The 16,462-nt window shown below is 35.2% G+C and overlaps 1 protein-coding gene across 3 annotated transcripts in view; it reads right to left on the reverse strand.

Moving 5' to 3' along the window:
* The window catches only part of LOC145686153 (cGMP-dependent 3',5'-cyclic phosphodiesterase-like), a 233,334-nt gene that overhangs the window by 48,517 nt on the left and 168,355 nt on the right, over nt 1-16,462 (reverse strand). For all 3 annotated transcript variants that reach the window (XM_081759149.1, XM_081759150.1, XM_081759148.1), the window contains exons 3-5: nt 7,026-7,142; nt 2,747-2,988; nt 511-620 (exon numbers count right to left, since the gene is read on the reverse strand). In XM_081759149.1, coding sequence (XP_081615275.1) covers nt 511-620; nt 2,747-2,988; nt 7,026-7,142 — 469 coding nt within the window. The remainder of the gene's footprint in view (nt 1-510; nt 621-2,746; nt 2,989-7,025; nt 7,143-16,462) is intronic.

Genomic DNA, 16,462 nt, shown 5'->3' on the forward strand with positions numbered 1-16,462 from the left:
CGGATTGCAATATTGCTTGTACTCTTTTTACTTATTTATTTAATTACGATATATGTGTCCACGACAAGAGTTCTACGAAACAGATTTATCTGTTTCCATATTGTCAACTACGCAAAAATGAATGTAATAGAAAATGGCGTACTTGCTACATAATTGCCGCCCTCTCTACCAATTAAGATTATGGAAATCTCACTTTTACTATTACTATTATATCCGGAACAAATGCAAACAAAAATATATGCTACAAATATAATTAGGGAACTAAAATAGGAAAATATGAAAACTTCTTCCATTTTATTTAGCAGCATTGAATACAAACAGAGATTCAGATTCAAAAATCTTAACAATCTATTTTCAGATTAATCTCGTATCTTGATTTCCAAACTGTGGTATAACTCTATAAGTAGTTCCTAAAATCAGAATTGGACTCTTGAAACACAAGAATACATGAAATTGGTAAGTACAAAATCAAAACATTGCATGAATCAGTATCAACGAAAACGATCTTACCTAAGTGAGTAAATATATTTCTGGCTACATTGAGCAAAGACTGACACTGTACTTTGAGCCGTTTTTCTTCTTCATAGGCTAAAGTATTGAGCAGTAAACAAAGAGTATACCTGCAAAAAAGAACAGGAAAATTATGCAGGATAAAAAAAAAAAAAAAAAAAAAAAAGTATTATATTGAAGCATAAAGGTAGTTTTTACATTCTCATTGTCCATCTAGTTAAACATATATAATGGTCACAAATTACTTGCTTAGCTGCGCTTAGTTTGTTTTCCGGACGATATTTTGGTCATCTTGCTGCAACTGATTCAATAGGCGAATATAGTTACAGCAAGGTAACCAGAGTATCTTCCGGAAAAATGAACATAAGCACAGCTAAGTACGTAATTTATATCTTTTCATTTATTAAAATATGTGAACTAAGTAAACTAACTATATATAAGGGTCATTCAAAGGAAACAATTAGAGCAGCAGTATGAAATGCAGCATTCACATATAAAGAGGAATTCAGTATGAGAAGAATTTACTTGAGGAAATATACTATTCAAAATGTTATGCTCATTGGTACGTAACAGACATGCTGAGAAAAAAATCTTTTAAAAAGTTCTCTACTCGTCCCTGTTCGCAGCATGTTTTAATAGGTTTCCCAGAAAAGCTTGAAAGAGACAGAGAATATGAACTTTTGTTTGTTGCAACCCTGCTTATGCAAAAATATATATAGATTCTAAATCAAGTTAAGTAAAGACTACTATAACTATTGGATAGAGTCTTATACAATGACACACTCAACAAATTTACTATCAATTTACTAAGTGTGATTCCAATTAGTTAAAAAGCTTTTGACGGATTTGTGAATCCTCTGGAGTTTTTGCCACGCAAAACAAACGTACTTAGGAAATTAAAAAGAAAAGTACACGTACTCACCGGGAGAAGCAATGTTGCTAAAAAAAAACTATAAGATATAGAATTTGCCGCGTTACAAAGCTGACCGCTAATATTTAAAGTGGACAGGCTATGAAAGAACTAGTAATGAGTAGATGATGACTCTTCAAACTAGTGATTTTACTATGCTGTCTAGCCATTTATAAATTTATTTTGTCAATACCTGCGTAATCTAAAATCACGTCTATGCAATTTACAGAAAACTGATACTAATCATTCTGCACTGCGATAGTACATGGGAATGGACGAGTGTGTCTGAGCTACATGCAGCGCCATAACTTTCCGTAAGGGAAGCGGGTGAACATTAATATTTGGCCTTCCCAGAAAATATGAAGTTGGGCCCCCTACAATTTAGAATCATAATAAACACTTGTATTATTTCTAGGGATCCCCAGTTTGCGTTTTACTGAACCAAGCCCAGATTATATTTATGCTTCTTCTTAGGGAAATATATGTCACGCAGATAATGGACAGTAGCAGCACCTCAATTATTTTCACTGCTTTTTAAATTAATTTAGTGGTATAGAGTCCCATTCCATATTTTACAAGTTGAATTCAGGGGATAATATTTGACACAACTTAAAGCCTTACGAAATATATATTATCTCGGGGGGAGGGAGGAAGACGATAGACTTTACTGAAATGAGTCCAGATCACATTTCATTTCATTTAAGAGAGTTTTCGTTGGTTTATGTTTTGGGGATATAGTGAGCCTATTTCATGCTTCGTTTATATATTCATATTCGCATCGTATCATATGCAGTAAGGAAGTTTTATCGAACAGTAGGGAGCTTAAATGAAGAACGGCACTGGCTATATGATTATTTAAGTACTGTCTAATCACAAAATGTCACGTAAAACATTTTGTTTACATAGATATATATTATACGAACTGATACAGTAAATTTACTTCGTAGATATTCTCAAAAGACAATGCAGAGATTTTAATAATGCAGCAGCTATAAAATATGTTATGTCAGACTAGTTAAATATGATAGCTTATCTCTATTTCATTTCAATGGCCCATACAGTAGAACCCGCTAAGTTAATAGCTGTAACTTAGCCATAACCTTATCTGGCCATACAGCTGTAGATATGTGCAGATTTATAACGTGTTCAACGTTAGTATATGTCCACATTTTCTCTAAAACCAAAAATAGCCAACTCAGACAGGATTCAATATACAAAAATAATAAATAAATAAATAGAATAACTATATTTTTAAGAGTAAAACTATTTTACATGCCACTCAACATTACTTCTACGTTCAATTGTTGTATATTTTAATAAACTTACTCAAAACATTCTTCTACAGTTTGTACACAGTGTGACACTATATTTTCTTTCTCTGGATAGTTTACAATACAAACTAGAAGCGGTATGTTATCCAGAGTTGAGTGTAAAATGGGAACATTTAGAAAAGTGACTGGCTTGAAATTTAGAACTGAACACAAAGTATTCTGTAACTCAGGTTCCATGTCTTTCAAACTAACAAAGCACTTTCTCTCCAGAGGTAGACCCAATGCATGCTGGTGTATCTGGAAAGAAGAAGAAAAAAAAACGATGAAATATTAACCCTGGATTCACTGAAATACCTGTTTTATTAATTTAATCGTGTACGTTTCGCGACCTCTTTTTATCACTATTGGTGTGTAATGTTACGAAACTTTTATATTGGTTGATGAACTCACATCATGGTAAAGTTTCAGTCCTTAGGGAAAAAAAAAAATACTTCGTTAACAGGAAAAAAAATTCTCAATAAACCAGTTTAAGGGGTTCATGACTAAAGTGTTACATATTTCTTGGTCTACTGTTTACGTCTTTGGACAAAGAACCATTTTATTTTAATCCCCTCCACGCTATCCAAATGATTACTTATGCTCAAGTTACTGAAATAACATAACAGGAATGATTTCCTGATTTAAATTCTTTAATCTTTAATGTCCACTAGTCGGTGAAATTACACCAATTAATTTAACATGTAAGTCCGTTGAAATTTTGAATTAGACATTTTTCACGATTACCATTTCTTTCCTATCAATGCTCGAAAGTAAAATAATAATGATAATAGTAAAATAATAATAAAAAAAGAGTAAACTATCTCTTGTGGACTTTTTTACATAAGAAATCACTTACGACACATTGTACGGTTACTGATACGATATATTTATGAAATGTAAACAAATCGACTGAGTTGTTTTAAAGAAAATCGACCGAAATAACTCCCCTCTTCCCTCTAGTATATACTTAAGAAGTATGTGCATCACTGTTAGAAAACGAAAAACAACAATCTGCTAGCTAACAGAGTATTTTGGTACATACGAGGTACCAAAATTATTGTTGCATATAATTTTGTATATCGTACATGGTACTCATGTCCAAAATTATTGTTGCATATATATAACTGCCTTCTTGTAAGAATATAATTTGATAATGATTATGCAGGGTACTTTTAATTCTGATACTATGTGTATAATCGGGAAATGTATATTTGTGGTAAATTTCATAGGAAAAGATTTATAAATACGAAATTTAGAATGAGTAAAACAAAATGTTGCTAAATGGACAAGAAAGTGTTTTTTTTCGGTATATTTTTCTTATTTACTGCTCTTTTCACATGAAATTTACCACATACATGTCTTTGCCGATTATACACATACTAACATTATCAGAAATACCGGGCGAATTCGTTATCAAATTATATTTCTACATGTTTATAGACATGCGACAATAATTTTGGCCATGAGTGTACATAAATAAATAACAATATCTTCTTATCTTTGGTGGTAGAAACGAAATTTAAACCCATCCCCCCTACAGAGTCCTATAAAAATCTTAATTTGGTGCGGATGCGTTGAACGGTACAGCTCCTGGACGAGTAAACATGTTTATATCGGGACGAACGAGCGGATATAAAAAAAAAATCACTCTTTCAGTGTGCAGAAGCGTTGAAATCTCAAATTCCATTTTCTCTCACGAAATCTCTCCTATCGTTGCTCAAAATTAAAAAAAAAAAAAAAAGAAAAAAAAGAAAAGAAATGCGGGACGTCATTCAGCCCGTTCCTTGTACACAATCTTCACTCATGAGTTTTATGCTCAGTCATTTACAAACAGGCTAGTGCACGACATACTGACACGACAAGCCACAGGTCATGCCATACCTTTTCATTCTTTGAAATTTCAATGAATTTTCATGTCTACAGGATATGGTGCAAGGAAAAATCGCTTGATTCCCCTCATTTCTCTCACAGATCAAGAGCTAATGTTGAAATTTTGGTTCACGTCACATAGAATAAATAATCGGTACATTTTAATTCTTTTAATTTATTGAAAACAATTTAGATTATACATCATCGTCATTCCAATAAATAATAAATAAATAAATAAAATACTACGAATTATTCTCGATTACTATTTAAATTTCGACTTAGTGAAAAGTATTAACGTCCATTTCTTAAAATTGACAGAATTATTACTTCTAAAAAGCACATTCAAAAGATAGAGAAAACATGCTGCTACAGTATATGTGCTCGTGATTGATACTCCTTTACACTCAGTCAACTGTTAGCTTAATTTTTATCTTTAAACAAGTCTGATTTACTAAGATTCAGCCTATAAGAAATTGGTAGAATGATACTGGCAATAAATGAAATGGGAATAAGAAAGCTACTTAAGTCTTTAATACAGTGGTTCTCAAACTCCTTTTAAGTGGAAACCACTTTCGTTAGTTAGAATGCTCTACGGACCACCTTACTTTTGTCTCTTTCGAAATCTAATTTATATTTTCTCGGCTGGATGATTTGGAGTTTAATATCCTTTTCAAGACCGAGGCTATATGAGGTGTGGACCTACAGTTTTAACGTGGAATCTGAACTACATGAGCTTCCACCGGAAATCTAACCCAGGTCTTTCGTAGTGAGAGCATACACATTTTGTTTTTGTTTTCATTATATACCAGTATAATATTATACTACTCGCATATTCTTAGAATAGTATTAGTTAAGATTTCCTTTATTTTATATTAGTATTTATAGAAGAAAACACATAACAGTTATTTTTAAAATAATAACTGAAGGCTATTTACAGTATTTTATGATAGATCGTCTATATAAGTTATTAGAATTTGTATAACCTTTACCTTAATTAACTGTATATAATCTACATTTATTTCAGATTCTCAAATACAGTATGTATGATACGCAGTTCACTTGAATTTAGATTTTGCTGTCTTGTTTAGAGTAATATTCAATCTAAGAGAACCACAAAATCAGACTTTATGGAGTACTTGACCACCGTTTGAAAAATGAAAATGAAATCTTTAAGTTTTACGTCCCACGGTTATGCCGGTTAGGCTAAAGGGGACGGTGATGATGAGTAATGAATGAAATGGTGGAATGAAGAAAGTGGGAGGAAACGGGAGAACCCCGAGAAAACCCACGCACACGGTTTGACCACCGTTTGAGAAACGCTGCTCTAATAAATAAATAAATAAATAAATAAACTTTACTTATAAATAAATATACGAGGAGTATCCAATAAGTTATCTAGCTAGACAAGAAGGGAAGGGCGGAGCATCATGAAGTTTGACAGGCTGCGCAATTTGAGGTCAGTCAGAGCAACGCAGTAGTCGTGAGCAGAGTGTTTGTGTTACGCTGCGTAGCGAATGTTTATGTGACGCCGCGACAATGGATTTGCAGAAGTTAGAGCAACGCTGTCCCAAGACTTGTTGGACTTCTTTGACGAGGACCAGGACTAATTCCTGGCTCAACTGCTGATAGGGGACGAAACCTGGATCCACCATTGAGATCTTGAGAGCAAGCCGGAGTCCATGCAGTGCAAACACCATGAGACCGCTGTGGTTTCTAAGTGTTGAATCATGCCCCCTACAGTTCAGACATGGCCCCTAATGACTATTTCCTCTTCCGAAACCTGAAGAAACACCTGCGGGCATACCGTTTTTCGTCGGACAACAAAGTCCAACAGGCTGTTTCCTAATGGTTTGCAGGCCATGACAAAAACTATTTTTTTTTTTTTTTCACTCTCTGGGATTTCTTCGCTGCCCACAAAGTGACGACGGTGCATAGACCTTCATGGGAACTACATCGAAAAACTATGATGAGCAGATGAGCCTATCCGCATTCCTTCCTATCTAGGCAGATAGCTTATTGGACGCCCTTCGTACTTCTAACATCTATAAACAAGTATGATGCACTGTAAATATGCTGATGACATGTTCATAGTTTATAGAACAGATGAACAATTACACGGTCCCCTTTAGGAACTGAACCAGCTTTCCCCTAAGATATACCAGCTTTCCCCTCGTCATATATAGCAAAGATTAAGGAAGTCTTTCATGCAGGAGTTTTGTGTTGATTCGAAGAGTACATGTGGTTCGGATACCATTTAAACTGTAAGTCTGTGTTTCATACAACATGGAAGGGTACCGTGAAGGAACGTTAAACTCCAAACAAACAAACCATTTAGGATAGTACTGATGAGACATTAAGACACTAAAAGAGACGCTATACACATTAAATTATCAATATGTAACAAAACAAGAAAGGGAAAACTGTACCGGAAATCTCAATTCTTGATCTAGCTCTCTATCACCAAGAACATGAATAACTCCAGCTTCTAGCGTCGTAAGCACTCTCACAAGAAATACTAACTGCGCTCCAGTTTGATCCTGCAACTAAAGCAAAGTAGCAATACAATAACAGAAAGAATATACACTTAAATCATTAAAATGTACTTCCAGTTTTGTGTTATTCCAAGTATTTTTCCACGACCAAACGTGTACATACAAAAAGCAATGTAACTATAAATTATATATTGTCATATTTATAATTACTATTTACAAGAACCACAAATCATTTTGTATAATACAGATAATGTGTGCACATTTATAAAGTATTATAGGTACGCTGATGACATGGTCATAGCCTATAGAACAGATGGACAATTATAAGAACTAAATTAAGTTTACAATTGAGCACGAGAAAGATAATTTTAGTTTTTTTGTGGATTTGACTTTCGATTTTTATATACGTAATAAGGTAACTTACTCATACAAGAGTACCTTTTGTTATATTTCTTCTTAAAGGCATATAGATTGGTATCAATGGAAGAAAATATAAAAATCTGACATTATTTTTAAAATTTGAGAAAAGAATGGATTCTATAGGGACACTTGATAAAATCAGGAAAAGAGCATTCGACATACCTCATTCATTAGCCAACAATGTCTCAATTACGTACGTGTAAAAACAATTGATTATTTTTCTCGTTTTGATCCAAACTGTCTTCAACTTTGAATGAAATTCCGAACAAATATAGTATTTAAATTGGTTGCAAATCACTCATGAAGACTGAAAAGTATTTCACGGACTAAAAACATCATTTTGTTAACAACTTTATACATGCTAATGTCTTATTAAGTCGTTTGTCTATGCGATGGTTTATACATTGGTATATCTAAGAGAAAGAACATACAGTATTAGAGCGGTGTCTGCCCTATCGAAACATCTAACAGAACACCAAGAAAGTCAAAATTATTTGAAAAAGTCATCACATATTGAAAGATATGTTTTCGAATCGTATTATATTAGATCTAAACAACCAACGCCTAGATGAAAGCAACTTCGATATAACTGGGATGGTGATATAAAAGTCCATTCAGAAATATGAGCTTTAACGCAGTCAGCTGCATCGTTAAGTTGATATTCCAGTCAAGCTCAGAGGCTACATGAAGGATCTTTTTATTTATAAGTATGAAATTTGGTAACAGTGCACACTTGGCAGCGTCTCATTCTTACATAAACACAAGATGGCCGACTTTCAATGGTGAAGGTTGTTAAGCAACTATATTATTGTAAATATATTTTTCAGTGTATATTAAATATCTTTAGATAATGTTTTATTACGTGAAGTAGTAACCTGATGTTTTGGGAGCAGTACACTGAATTGAATGCCATGTGAATTCCAGTAGTACAGCAAAATCTGTTAGTGATTTGAAAGTACTGCCCAATTTCAAAGCCCCTCATCTTTGATATAATGATCTGGATTTATATATATGAATTCCATAGTGAAAATGCCTCTAATGTGTTTCTTCTAGCACAATGTGTAATGCTAGAACAAGGGAAGGCTTTATTTAAATCAGAGTAAAAGGGTTTCTTAACAAAATGTCTCTATGACCATCTCCTAAAAGGCAAAGCAGTTAACAGAATACAGTTGCAGATACGTGTTCGTCAGGAATTATGAAAGAAAATGTCTCACGCCATTTTTAAATGTATCATACTTGCATCTTCTTACTCTCAAAAAGAAATCAACGAATAAAACAGCTTGCTACATTACTCCTATTGTTTATGTAATTTTATTGTAAAGCCATTATTTTCAGATATAATATTATTGTTATTATCATATATATATATATATATATATATATATATATATATATATATATATATATATATATACAGATGGTGATCAGAAAAATGGAAACACCTATAGTTGGCAACACGTCAGATGTATGGGTTGGCAGTGGTGTCGTGGCGCCCGCAGCGCCGGACCGCTGATGGTGATGTGTTAGGTCGGTCTCCATACTACGTCAGGCGCAGTGGAACAGCAATGTCCAGTGAATGCAGCAGACGGAGGTAGTGTAAAATGGGAGACTTCTCAGATTTTCAAAGAGAGCAAATTGTTGGTGTGGGGTTATGTGGAGCGAGTGTGACGGCAGTGGCTACTGTGTTAGGTGTGTCGCGTGGGACAGTGTCAAAGGTGATGACAGCCTACACAACACACGGGAAAACCACATCGGGGAAGCGGAACAGTGGGCGGAAGAAAATCATGAGTGACAGGTCACGCCGGGTATTAAAGCGAATTGTCACGCAGAACCGTCGTGCCACTGCGGAGCAAGTGACGGAGGAACTCAATCAGCACCTCCCCCACCCTGTTTCGACAATCACAGTCCGCCGCGAATTACATGACATTAACTTACGGGGTGATGTTGCACGGGCCAAACCGCTCATCAGGGACCATAACGCTTTCGCACGCCGCAAATGGTGCCGCGACCATGCAACTTGGACCGTTGAGGACTGGAAACGTGTTATATGGTCGGATGAGTCATCCTTCACCCTATTCCCAACCACGGGCCGTGTTTATGTGTGGAGAACGCCCAAAGAAGCTTATGATCTGCAGTGTCTCCGCCCAATTGTGAAACATGGCAGCGGCTCGGTGATGCTGTGGGCAACCATATCATGGTTTTCATTGGGTCCTGTGGTCATACTTAGCGGACGAATCACTGCCAACAATTATGTCGCAATTTTAGGAGAACACTTGCATCCTATGGTCCGGATGTTGTTCCCGGACAATGACGCCATCTTCCAGGATGATAATGCACCCATTCACACAGCTGGCGTTGTTCCAGCGTGGCTTGAGGAACATCGGGATGAAGTTCAACACCTCCCCTGGCCCGCCCAATCCCCAGATCTCAACATAATTGAACATCTGTGGTCCGTCTTGGAAACACGACTCCGGCGACGATTTCCACCTCCATCCTCTCTCACAGAACTGGCCGATGCCCTGCACGAGGAATGGTGTAAAATTCCACTTGCTACCATTCACGACCTCTATGCCTCCATCCCACGTCGCATCAAGGCTGTTCTGAAGGCGAAAGGTGGCCCGACACCATATTAATCTGGTAAGTTGCAATTTCGTTCAGGTGTTTCCATTTTTCTGATCACCATCTGTATATATTATTGCTATATCACAATAATCATAATGACTTGTACGATTACTTATTACTGTCATACATGCGTCATACTCGGAAGTACAATTGTACGGGAAAATATATTTAAAAAATGAGGATTCAAGAGCTGATAAAAGATAAATTTGTCTCTCAATGTTTTAACAATTCAATCTAATGATGTTTCTATTAGTCAATGCATTTTCTCGCGAAAAGAAAGAAAGAAAAAAAACTTTAGGTGCTTCAATCAGGTCAACTATTATAGTATTAAATTCTAATCAGGAATTAAGCTCTAATGTCATCGGAAGGGGAAGAAGGGGCGTGTTATCCTGACGCGAGAGGGCAGCTTAATTCATGTAGCCTTATCATAGGAACTGACTTTAACAGACTGAATTAAATATTAAATGAATATCAATATATGAATCATACGGAGAGGAATATATAGAAATAAGCAACCAATATCAACTATATAACTCATATTTCGTAGTTATATGGTTTTGTTAAAAGTATTAGTATTACCACAAAATACGTATTTTATATATAAATATTTGAGACCGATGGCTTTTACTTATAACTATATGGGAGCGATATGGTGGAGGTTTCCCCTACGAAATTAGTGCGTGAGCTCAGCTCTCTCGGGCTCACTTTGAATTTAATCCCTGGTATAAACATATGGACAAGGAGGAGGGAATTATTATTATTATTATTAAGGACCGAACTGAACTATGAAGGTTGATGTAGTGGAAAGCAGAAGTGCTTTCCCACTGCTAAATTTTTCTTATATCAACAACGCAAAAATAAGTTCTCCAGTTTGAATCAATTTTCTTGACGGAAAAGGGAACACAATTTTGTATACGTTAATAAAAGTCGTAATTACCAAGTTACTCCACAAAAGCACATGAAAATTACGCAGTAGGAAAATGCCCCTTTCAATTGTATGTCTGTATATCTTTTCAAATAAAAAAATCTAATAAAGTGAAATGCAATAACACTTCATAATTAGATATAAATATTAAAGTATTTTTGCAAAGAAAAAATGCTTGAAAGTACTTGCAAGAGATAAATACCAAAGCAGCTCATTTTCTTACTTCGCAAAAATAACACTATCAAATGAACGATAAAAATAGAATACTTACTTTAATGATAAAACTACTGAAATATGCGAATTCACTTCAGACACAGGAAGAAAAAAGAAAGTTAAGAAAACGATATTATTTACATATATTTTTGCTTCAAAAAGTATCTCCAGTACTTTATGCTTATTTTTTTAAAATACATATGTATGTCAGAATTGACAGTATAACGAGATAAAAATTAGTCTTGCTGATGTAACTATGAAAAGTGAAAATACAAACTAACTTCTGAAAATGACAGTCATTGCTGTCATGTAAAACGGGAGTGGCCCATCTCAGATAGACACACAACTCGGAAAAACAATTTATGCGTTAATATGTTACGTAAGACTATTGTGTAGTGTGATTTGCACCTTCACATCAATAATAATAATAATAAAAAAAAAAACACTCACATGAGTTTTGTTTTTATATTTAGATGATGTTAAACTTATAACAGAACTGGGTATAACTAACACTGAAATGTAATTAATCTAATTTTTTCTTAATGTAATGTAACCGGCGTACAGAGTATATTTTTTATTTTTTCGAGTTCTTTTGCTGTTTTGAAGAAAACTTTTGCGATGCACGCCTTTCAAAACACACTTTCAAATTGTATAATAACTTTACCAGATTCAACAAAAAGACACCAGAGAACTCCCTTGTGGTTATATCGTTAGTGTACGCGCCTTTGGCGCGGAAGACATGGTTCGATTCCCGGTGGGAACTCATGTGATTCGGGTCCCACATTAAACCGTAGATCTATGTCTCATGCAGTCTTGTGCTGAATGGGACGCTAAACTCTCTAAACTCTACATCAACCAACCAATCAATTAAAAGATGCCAGAGGAAGCACGATGACTCAGCAGTACAGCGCTTTCTCCTGGTACAAGGGGTCCCCGATTTGACCCCAAGCTATGTGTTTGTGATATACAACATCGCGTCCGTAGTTTTTCGGGATTTCCTTTGTCCCCTTCCACATTATCATTCCAACAATTATATCATAATCACTTACATTCATTACTATGTGGATCCCAGGCCAAGTAAGTTTGTGGTGGACAACAACGTGTCCGTGGGTTTTCTCGGAGTACTCCCGTTTCCTTCCTCATTATCATTGCCTCAATTCCCCCATCATCATTCACTTCCCTTAATCATCAGTCTCTCTTGGTCTAAAGCACATAATCGTGTGGCGTCAAACTGAATTTCATTATTATGCTGGACGTTAAATTTTAAATACCCGAGGCCAGAACATTTTCTTCATCCGAATTTTAAGAATAGCCATAGTACTAGAATAGCCATTAGAGTGATTCCATTTCAAATCGTCCAGGGTGGTCCACACGACTGTCTCAGGTTTAGCTTATTTTTTAAAATAAGAAACTGCATACAAAATTATTAGACCCATATTTTTTCTTTTTGCTGAAAAAAATTTTCTTCGTTATACAGCCTTCCAAAATGGCTGCCCTCCTCTCGCATTGCTCGAAAAACTGAAAAACGTCAAATTAAAAGTTTTGTTGTAGAGAAACGAGTGTACTTAGTAACATAATCACAATAGCAGGAAGAGTATAAAGTTGTATGTTTCGGTGGAGAGCCAAAATTCGTCTATTGGTCCAATAGGAATCGCGCAATTCACTCGCAATGTTGCCAACTTCGGTGAAATTTTTGCTAACTTCAAACATTTTTTTTCTGTCCTCACGAGCAATATCGACCATCTGCTTCTAGCATCGAAATCTACTCCATAAGGTCTCTTGAATATGTAAAGGACTTACGTTTCTGATTATTACATCCCACGTTATAGCATGATGAAAAGCTGAAAATTTTATTAAGACGACATGTTTGGACGCCATTTTCTCAAAAACCCCACCTTTTAAAAATCTGAATTTTTTTACATGTATTGGAGAAGTACCTAAGTATTTAATATCCGTTAACCGTTCAGCGGCTGCAGCCCCTAACATTTGCAATTAATTATTGAAATTTCGATTTTTGTACTTGAAATGTAAATATTTCCTATGGGCATTTAGATCATATACACAAGGCCAATTGAAAGGGAGTATGAACATTTTGAGAGATGAATTCTGGCATCAAATCCAGTAGAAAAGTTCCTATAAACATGAGTCGAATTCCGCTTCGTTTTCGAGTTACAGGGTTTCCAACTCGGGACCCAAAATCGGCTAAGGACATTGGAAAATAAAACATATATTTCGCGTTAAATCAGAAACTATGTGTTAAAGCTTTGATAAAGTTCAGAAAGTTGATTTGTATCAATATGATAATTTTTACGTGCGCTGCAATTCGGTTGGCAGTGTTGCCAACTTGGTAGAACTTTTATTTGTTTCCAAATGACACTACGTGGATTTTATTTGATATTTGGTATTCAGTAATGATTGTAAACATCACATGAAGCACAATTTTCCCTACATCACCACAGTTTTCGAAAAATGTCATGAACATCGTCCTAGTGTTCTCTGGAACCATGAAAATTTTCACTGGTAGCATGACATTGTAGTACACTAGTTAAGTGTTTGTGTGAATAAGAATGGGGAAGTCTTATTACAGTAAGGACCGTATTAAATGTGTTGATTATTTTAAAAGCCGTAAGAGGATTGTGCACAGAAAGAATTCTAGACAAAAATTTTATCTTGCGGTAAAATATATGGATTGCGTACAGCGTGCTGCCCAAACCTACTATTAGGGGAGGATGATTATTTGTGTCCTGTACACAAGGTGATTTGAAAGGCAGTATGAAAAATTTTGAGAGATGAATCCTTCATCGTAGTCTATGTTTCAACGATAACGGCTGTTTTTAATGGCGACACATTCATGTTTAGCATATTAACTCTCTGGTTAATGGTTTCCAAATCTACATTCAGAGGAACAAATTCTTTATCTTGCTGGTGCATAATTTCATATTTACACCTTCTTTCGTGGTCACCAATATCTCACAAACATTCACGTTGTTCACGGTAAATATTCAAATCACCCTTTACACAAATAATCATCCTTTCCTAATTTTGGCAGACGCGCTTTACGCAATACATATATTTCACCACAAGATAAAATTTTTGTCAAGAATTCTTTCTGTACACAATTATCTTATGCCTTTTAAAATAATCAACATATTTAATACGGTCCTTACTGTAATAGGACTTCTCCATTGTTATTCACACAAACACTGTAACTAGTGCACTATAATATTATGTTACCAGTGAAAACAATTTTCATGGTTCCAGAGAACACTAGGACGATGTTCACAACACTGAATCACGTAATAAACTGTTTCGTGGTTGCAGCAGAACTTCTTGAACAAATTCGAACTTGATGCGTGGAGTTACGAGACGTTTTGCAATAATAAAAGATAATTTTCTTCTTCTTCTTCTTATTATTATTATTATTATTATTACAACTTACACAGACGTAGTTTTTATTCGACATTTTGGTTTTACTAATGACGGCAAACATCAAGTGAAATTCACACTTAATGTTGCAAACTATTAATAACGTACGAGATAAAACCCTTTAATAAAATACATGTAAGTTTTCGAAAACTGTGGTGATGTAGGGAAAATTGGGCTTCATGTGATGTTTACAATCATTAATGAATACCAAATATCAAATAAAATCCACGTAGTGTCATTTGGAAACAAATAAAAGTTCTACCAAGTTGGCAACACTGCCAACCGAATTGCAGCGCACGTAAAAGTTATCATATTGATACAAATCAACTTTCTGAACTTTATCAAAGCTTTAACACATAGTTTCTGATTTAACGCGAAATATATATTTTATTTTTCCTTATCCCCAGCCGATTTTGGGTCCCGAGTTGGAAACCCTGTAACTCGAAAACGAAGCGGAATTCGACTCATGTTTATGGGAACTTTTCTATTGGATTTGATGTCAGGATTTCTCTCTCAAAATTTTCATACTCCCTTTCAACTGGCCTTGTGTATATGATCTAAATGCCCATAGGAAATATTTACATTTCAAGTACAAAAATCGAAATTTCAATAATTAATTGCGAATGTTAGGGGCTGCAGCCGCATGAACGGTTAACGGATATTAAATACTTAGGTACTTCTCCAACACATGTAAAAAATTCAGATTTTTAAAAGGTGGGGTTTTTGAGAAAATGGCGTCCAAACATGGCGTCTTAATGAAATTTTCAGCTTTTCATCATGCTATAACGTGGGATGTAATAATCAGAAACGTAAGTCCTTTACATATGCAAGAGACCTTATGGAGTAGATTTCGATGCTAGAAGCAGATGGTCGATATTGCTCGTGAGGACAGAAAAAAAATGTTTGAAGTTAGCAAAAATTTCACCGAAGTTGGCAACATTGCGAGTGAATTGCGCGATTCCTATTGGACCAATAAACGAATTTTGGCCCTCCACCGAAACACAACTTTATACTCTTCCTGCTATTGTGATTATGTTACTAAGTACACTCGTTTCTCTACAACAAAACTTTTAATTTGACATGTTTTTCAGTTTTTCGAGCAATGAGAGAGGAGGGCAGCCATTTTGGAAGGCTGTATATCGAAGAAAAAAAAAATTCAGAAAAAAAAGAAATATGGTTCTAATAATATTGCATGTAGATCCCATATAAAAAAAATAAATGAAACCTGAGACTATGATAGGGACCAATTGTGATTTGCCTGGACGATTTGAAATGGAATCGGTCAGTAACGAAATCACTTCCCACACAACTCCCAACTCTCCCATACTTTCTAATTACTACTGTTTTTCCGTTATTATACAGACATAAAAGTAAAATGAAATGTTTGTGTTCCATGGTTGTACCCTGTAGGATAAAAGAGATAGATGATCAATGAAATTGAGTTAGATGAAAGGGAGACAGATGTTTATAAAATAATTAATAGAATAAGAACGTGGGAGGAAACGGGAGAACCCCGAGAAAACCCACACACCCATAGATATGTTCACCACAATCTCATATAGACCTGGATTGAACCAGGAATCCGTCGCGCCAGAGGTAAGCTCTGTAACATTGAACCACCATGTCTCTTCCCCCCCCCCCCACCCTTTAACAAAAAAGAATACGAAATTTGTTGCACATCTCAGTATCATATTATTGTGTCTAGAGCTCACATTAAGCGAATAAAATCCGGTGAGAACAACAGCCTCAAAGCAGCCAAAAAATT

This window comes from Thermobia domestica, chromosome 5 (genome assembly GCF_964235325.1).
Source record: "Thermobia domestica chromosome 5, izTheDome1.hap1.1, whole genome shotgun sequence".
Taxonomy (NCBI): Eukaryota; Metazoa; Arthropoda; class Insecta; order Zygentoma; family Lepismatidae; genus Thermobia; species Thermobia domestica.